The sequence below is a fragment of the Hyperolius riggenbachi genome, chromosome 4 (assembly GCF_040937935.1).
Source record: "Hyperolius riggenbachi isolate aHypRig1 chromosome 4, aHypRig1.pri, whole genome shotgun sequence".
NCBI classification, from domain to species: domain Eukaryota; kingdom Metazoa; phylum Chordata; class Amphibia; order Anura; family Hyperoliidae; genus Hyperolius; species Hyperolius riggenbachi.
This window is the reverse complement of record NC_090649.1, coordinates 465,204,985-465,212,483: the sequence shown is the minus strand read 5'-3', so window position 1 is coordinate 465,212,483 and position 7,499 is coordinate 465,204,985. Positions and strand designations below refer to the sequence as shown.

General features: G+C 50.7%; 1 protein-coding gene across 4 annotated transcripts in view; it reads right to left on the bottom strand.

Annotated features, from left to right (window-relative positions):
• The window catches only part of DNAH14 (dynein axonemal heavy chain 14), a 237,921-nt gene extending 231,791 nt beyond the window's left edge, over nucleotides 1–6,130 (bottom strand). For all 4 annotated transcript variants that reach the window (XM_068232854.1, XM_068232855.1, XM_068232856.1 and 1 more), the window contains exon 1: nucleotides 5,961–6,130. In XM_068232854.1, coding sequence (XP_068088955.1) covers nucleotides 5,961–5,963 — 3 coding nt within the window. In that variant the 5' untranslated portion in view covers nucleotides 5,964–6,130. The remainder of the gene's footprint in view (nucleotides 1–5,960) is intronic.
• Nucleotides 6,131–7,499: the final 1,369 nt, after the last annotated feature.

Here is a 7,499-nt window from a genome sequence, read left to right as displayed (position 1 = left end):
AAAGCCATTATTTAGGATTTAATGCTCCTACTTAGCTCACAACTTGTCCTGTGTGAGCTTATATAATAAGGAGAGAATCATTCACAAGCTAACCTTTGGAATACTCAGCAGCAGGCATGGGCTTAAATTCAGATTCGGGTGATCCGGATAGTTACTATCCGGATTTCACCCAGTAATGCTGTGCAAGCTGGGCGGGGGTCAATCTTACCTATCTGACTTCTTCGCTCGTCCCTCGGTGCCTCCCACGATGTGTTCCAATTCCGCCGTCACGTGACTACAAACACTACCTCCTTCCAGGTTGAAGGAGGAAGTGTTTATAATCACGTGACGGGGCATTGGAACGCATCGTGGGAGGCGCCGAGGGACGAGCGAAGAAGACGTCAGATATGTAAGCTTGAGTCCCCTGCCCAGCTCGCACAGCATCACTAGGTGAAATCCGGATAGTAACTATCCGGATCACCCGAATCCGAATTTAAGCCCATGCCTACTCAGCAGTGCTGTGGAGTCGGAGTTGAAGCAATTTTGGGTACCCGGAGTCGGAGTTGGAGGTTTCATAAAATGAGGATTCGAGAGTCGGATGATTTTTGTACAAAATCCACAGCCCTGGTAAGTATTAGACTAAGGAGTCGGAGTCGAGGAAACTTTGGGTACCTGGAGTCGGAGTTTTCATAAACTAAGAAGTCGGAGTCCGATGATTTTTGTAACGACTCCACAGCCCTGATACTTAGTATATCTCTCCTGGTTGCAGGTCTCTTAAAGGATACATGAGGCAAATCAAAGAGAATCAGACTTACTTACTTGGGGCTTCCTCCAGGCCCTAAAAACCTATGTGTTCCTCTCCGCAGCTCTACTTTCTGCCAGTGTACTGGGGTCTCCTCCATAGCAACTGCCATGATAGGAGGAATACCCAGGACGCTGGCAAAGAGCGGAGCTGTGGCGAGGGGCACATAGACATCTAGGGGCTGAATGAAGCCCCAGGAAAGTAAATATGATTTTCTTTGATTTGCCTCATGTATACTTTATTCTGCTCAACATGATCGTTCAAACACATCTGTAATACAGAGTATTCCCATTCATCACCTCTCTAGAAACAACTACCGGTACAGCCCATCAGAAAATTGTGGATGACTTTAGATGGCTGAGATTTAAACTGGATTCCAATCCCTCGATATCTGAAGGATTTGTTGCAACTGCATCACACCCCCCTCCATTCACAATCTAAGATCAAAATGATCTTTTAACTTGGTCACCTGCAAAGTCCACCTCAAAACCTTTGGAGCCAGAGCCTTCTGTCATGCTGCCCCTACATTTTGGAACTCCTTGCCACACCCAAGCAGAGAGAGGACTGTCTCTCAGGCCTTGTTCACATTGCATTCTGTTCACGTGTCTGCATCCGGTTTTCGACGCATATTTTTTTGCGATTCCCGGCACTTGGGTGGGCAATTCGTTTTTGTGCTTAGCGGTTTTTTAAGCTTTTTTTTTTCCAGAGCGGTTTTGTAATTCACTCCCTGACGCAAGTCAGCAAGTGAACTCTTTGACCCGGAAAATAATAAATACAATGTATTTATTCTTAAAAATGTGAGCGCAATCGGCTTAATGTGCGTTTTTGTATGCATTCGCCGATTTTCCTATACCTTCCATTGAGGCAGAATTGCCCCGAAAATGGTACACGCACCGCTTTCCTAGCCGCACAGTGCACGACCCGCACTGAGATGAACCTTCTCCAGTAGCGTCCCTACCATAGGGCGGCAGGGGGCGCCCCGCACCGGGTGTCGGGCGCCCCAGGGGGTGTCATCAAGGCCTCCCACAGAGGCCTGTGCAGGACAGGAGGGGGAAGCAGCACGGAAAGGAGGGGTGGCGGGGAAGGCGGCGGGGAGGGGGGCCGGACCCCCCACCTCCCTCACCTGGGTCCCCTCCTTCTGGCGCTTCCCCCTCCTAATTAGCAGCAGCGGGCAGCAGCGGGCAAGAGGACTTACTCACCTCCTTCCTGCGTTCCAGGCGATGGCAAATAGCGTCATCGTCACGTGACGCTGGTCTCCGCCTTCTCCACCGCTCACTGTGCTTCCTGATTGGCGGAAGCACAGTGAGCAACAGAGAAGTCGGAGACCAGCGTCGCGTGAGGATGACGTTATGCGCCGCCGGTATCGCCAGGAGCAGGTGAGTGAGTCTTCTTCGCCGCTGCTGCTAATTAGGAGGGGGAAGCGCCAGAAGGAGGGGGACCCAGGTGAGGGAGGTGGGGGGTCCTGCCCCCCTCCCCGCCACCCCTCCTTCCAGGCTTTCCTCACACTGGGGGCAACTATACTAGCTATTCTGGGGGCAATTATACTAGCTATTCTGGGGGCAATTATACTAGCTATTCTGGGGGCAACTGTACTGGCTATACTGGGGGCAACTAAACTAGCTATACTGGGGGCAACTAAACTAGCTATACTGGGGGCAGCTATACTTGGGGCAGCTATACTAGCTATACTGGGGGCAACTAAACTAGCTATACTGGGGGCAGCTATACTGGGGGTAACTAAACTAGCTATACTGGGGGCAACTAAACTAGCTATACTGGGGGCAGCTATACTGGGGGCCAGCTATACTGGGGGCAACTAAACTAGCTATACTGGGGGCAGCTATACTAGCTATACTGGGGGCAGCTATACTAGCTATACTGGGGACAGCTATACTGGGGGCAGCTATACTAGCTATACTGGGGGCAGCTATACTAGCTATACTGGGGGCAGCTATACTAGCTATACTGGGGGCAGCTATACTAGGGGCAGCTATACTGGGGGGCAGCTATACTAGCTATACTGGGGGCAGCTATACTGGGGGCAGCTATACTAGCTATACTGGGGGCAACTATACTAGCTATACTGGGGGCAGCTATACTAGCTATACTGGGGGCAGCTATACTAGCTATACTGGGGGCAGCTATACTAGCTATACTGGGGGCAGCTATACTAGCTATACTGGGGGGCAGCTATACTGGGGGCAGCTATACTATCTATACTGGGGGCAGCTATACTAGCTATACTGGGGGCAGCTATACTAGCTATACTGGGGGCAGCTATACAGGGGGCAAATATACTAGCTATACAGGTGGCAAATATACTAGCTATACAGGGGGCAACTATACTAGCTATACTGGGGGCAACTATTGACGATTGAAGTGTTTTGTGGACAGGTCTGCCACACGATTGCATGTATTTTCTGGGCAAATCTGCCGACATGATTGCATGTATTTTCTGGGCAAATCTGCCGACATGATTGCATGTATTTTCTGGGCAAATCTGCCGACATGATTGCATGTATTTTCTGGGCAAATCTGCCGACATGATTGAACGTATTCTCTGGGCAAATCTGCAGACATGATTGCATGTATTTTCTGGGCAAATCTGCCGACATGATTGAACGTATTCTCTGGGCAAATCTGCAGACATGATTGCATGTATTTTCTGGGCAAATCTGCCGACATGATTGCATGTATTTTCTGGGCAAATCTGCCGACATGATTGCATGTATTTTCTGGGCAAATCTGCCGACATGATTGAACGTATTCTCTGGGCAAATCTGCAGACATGATTGCATGTATTTCCGGGCAAATCTGCCGACATGATTGAACGTATTCTCTGGGCAAATCTGCAGACATGATTGCATGTATTTTCTGGGCAAATCTGCAGACATGATTGAACGTATTCTCTGGGCAAATCTGCAGACATGATTGAACGTATTCTCTGGGCAAATCTGCAGACATGATTGCATGTATTTTCTGGGCAAATCTGCAGACATGATTGAACGTATTCTCTGGGCAAATCTGCAGACATGATTGCATGTATTTTCTGGGCAAATCTGCAGACATGATTGCATGCATTTTCTGGGCAAATCTGCCGACATGATTGAACGTATTCTCTGGGCAAATCTGCACACATTACGTGTATTTTCTTGAGAAAACCTGCACAATTATGTGAATTTTCTGGGGAAAGGGTCACCAAAACTTGGGCCCACTGTCTTTGCATTGCACTTTTAAAGGGAACCCGAGGTAAGAATAATATTGAGGCTGCCATATTTATCTCCTTTTAAAGAGACTCTGAAGCGAGAATAAATCTCGCTTCAGAGCTCATAAATAGCAGGGGCACGTGTGCCCCTGCTAAAACGCCGCTATCCCGCGGCTAAACGGGGGTCCCTTCACCCCCAACCCACCCCCCGCAAAAGTGTGTCGTAGAAAGGTCGCAGAATTTCCCTTCCTGGAGGCAGGGCTAACGGCTGCAGCCCTGCCTCCAGTCGCGTCTGTCAGCGGCGCATCGCCGCCTCTCCCCCGCCCCTCTCAGTGAAGGAAGACTGAGAGGGGCGGGGGAGAGGCGGAGATACGCGCTGACAGACGCGCGTGGGGCAGGGCTGCGGCGGTTAGCCCTGCCCCAACCAGGAAGCGCTCCCCGGGTGTATCGAGGGGGATTTGGGGGTGAAGGGACCCCCGTTAAGCCGCGCTATAGCAGCGTTTTAGCAGGGGCACACGTGCCCCTGCTATTTATGAGGTCTGAAGCGAGATTTATTCTCGCTTCAGACTCTCTTTAAGCAATACCAGTTGCCTGGCTGCCGTGCTGGTCCTCTGCCTCTAATTCTATCAACCACAGACCCTGAACAAGCATGCTTGTTTCTGGTGTGATTCAGTTCACTACTGCAGCCAAATAGATTAGCAGGGCAACTAGTATTGTTTAAAAGGAAATAAATATGGCAGCCTCCATATCACTCTCACCCGGGTTCACGTCAAATTACAGTTAGCTCCGCCCTCATCCGGTCATGGCCACGCCCATTGTTTTGCCGCGGCGCGCTTCGCGTGCTGCATGTTGTAGCGCCACCCATTTTTTGCCCCTTTACTTTTTTTTTTTTTGGGGGGGGGGGTGTCTTATAATACCCAGCACCGGGTGTCAAATGCCCTAGGTACGCCACTGACCTTCTCATAGACATTCATTGTCCACACGGTCAGGGGGCATTTTCAAAAACTGCAGGCAGGCGAAAAAAACCTGAAAACGCTTGCAGTGTGAACAAGCCCTCAGAGAAGGGACAGTCGAGGAGTTCTGCATATAAACAGGGCAACAGCATGGGAACAAGTGACGTAACTCTGGGAAGCCAGGAGGCCCAGACACTAGAGGGCAGGTGAAGTGACGTCACTCTGGAGCGCCAGGAGGCCCAGACACTAGAGGGCAGGTGAAGTGACGTCACTCCGGAGCGCCAGGAGGCCCAGACACTAGAGGGCAGGTGAAGTGACGTACTCTGGAGCGCCAGGAGGCCCAGACACTAGAGGGCAGGTGAAGTGACGTCACTCTGGAGCGCCAGGAGGCCCAGACACTAGAGGGCAGGTGAAGTGACGTACTCTGGAGCGCCAGGAGGCCCAGACACTAGAGGGCAGGTGAAGTGACGTCACTCTGGAGCGCCAGGAGGCCCAGACACTAGAGGGCAGGTGAAGTGACGTCACTCTGGAGCGCCAGGAGGCCCAGACACTAGAGGGCAGGTGAAGTGACGTACTCTGGAGGGCCAGGAGGCCCAAACACTAGAGGGCAGGTGAAGTGACGTCACTCTGGAGCGCCAGGAGGCCCAGACACTAGAGGGCAGGTGAAGTGACTTCACTCTGGAGGGCCAGGGGGCCCAGACACTAGAGGGCAGGAGTAGTGATGTCACTCTGGAGGGCCAGGAGGCCCAAACAGTAGAGGGCAGGTGAAGTGACTACACTCTGGAGCGCCAGGAGGCCCAGACACTAGAAGGCAGGTGAGATAATTAAACACCTCCAATGCACATTACTAGCATTATTCCTCATAGGGGTCCTGCTGTGTATTCAGACATTTGCCCAAGGCCCCATTTCACCTAAAACTGTTCCAGAGACTGAAAGGGCCAATTCTCTGGCTGGTGACACTGCTCCATAATTGGCATGATGGATATAATGATAATACAGCGTAGCCAGCAGCAGCACTCACCATGTGGCCGGCCGGGGTCAGTCTCCCCCGCACACAGATCAGCCGGGAACATGCAGGATGCAGCCACACTTCACAGGTTTGTTGTGATTGCAGCTCTCCTCACGCGGAGACGCAGCCCGGGGTTGGCATGGAGACGAGGGCGGGGCTTTTCCTGCAGCTCTGTCTCTCAAGTCTCCGAACAGAGACGGGCGGGGCTGCTAGCGGAGGAATACATCCCCTTCACCGCTGATCTGTCAGTCAAGTCTCCGCGCCACGCCCCTCTTCTGTAAATCTCTGTCGGACAAGTCTCAGCGCCATGCAGCTAGAGCTCAGGGAGGGGCGGGGCTACAGGCGGAGGAACACGCCCCTTAACTGGAGCACAGTGACAGCACTGATGGGTGAGGAGGAGATTGGATTTGGTGTCCATGCTGAATAATGTAGTCCCGCTATAAATGAGACACACTTTACTTGCTTATTATTTCACACAATATAAAATGCAAGTAAGCTTAACAAGTGTATAAGCAGCCTTCATTTTTATTTACCTCCTAAGAATGCGATCTACTCCGAGAAGGAGCCTTGCTAGCAAATAAAATCCCATGGGGATTCACCAATGGAGATGGCCCGAACCTCCGATTTTCGGTTCGCGAACTTCCGCAAAAGTTCGGTTCGCGCGAACCGCAATAGACTTCAATGGGGAGGCGAACTTTGAAAACTAGAAACACTTATGCTGGCCGCAAAAGTGATAGAAACAGGAAAATTGAATACTCACCTTCCGGTAATTTTCCTTTCCTGGAACAGAAGATGGCGGCATACTCCTGGGTTAGGCTCCGCCCCCTGACCCCATAGGACAGATCTGCTTATAAATTAAAGAACCCCGCCCCCCCCCCCGCCATTCTCGTGAAAATCAGTCCTCGAATGGACAGGAGGGAGGGATTCGTATGCCGCCATCTTCTGTTCCAGGAAAGGAAAATTACCGGAAGGTGAGTATTCAATTTTCCTGTTTCCTGGATACAGAGATGGCGGCATACTCCTGGGACATAAAATATCACACAAGAGGGAGGGAATGCAAACAAAGAAAACTATTTATTTATCCACTGCAGACAATACAGCTTTACCAAACTCAAGTGTAGAAAGAGAGGCAGGATCAACATGATAATACATTAAGAAAGTATGAGAAGAAGACCAGCTGGCTGCTCTACAAATGGTTTCCACTGATACTTTTGCAAAGGATGCCCATGAGGCAGCCATTCCTCTAGTTGAATGAGCATGGATCTGCTGTGGTACATCTAAGCCCCTACTTCTGTAGCTCTGCTGAATCACTTTTACCAGCCAGTTAGCAATAGTTCTGGATGTCACTGGATAACCTTTCCTAGGCCCTTGTATATTAACAAATAGACGATCTGAGGACCTGAATTGCATTGTCTTATCTAAGTAAGCCCTCACACTCCTTCCCACATCCAATGGGTAACACTCATGATCCACTGGGAACGTAGGTAATGTCAATTCCTGGTTTATATGAAAGGATGATGCTACTTTTGGAATATGCTGCAGTACTGGTCT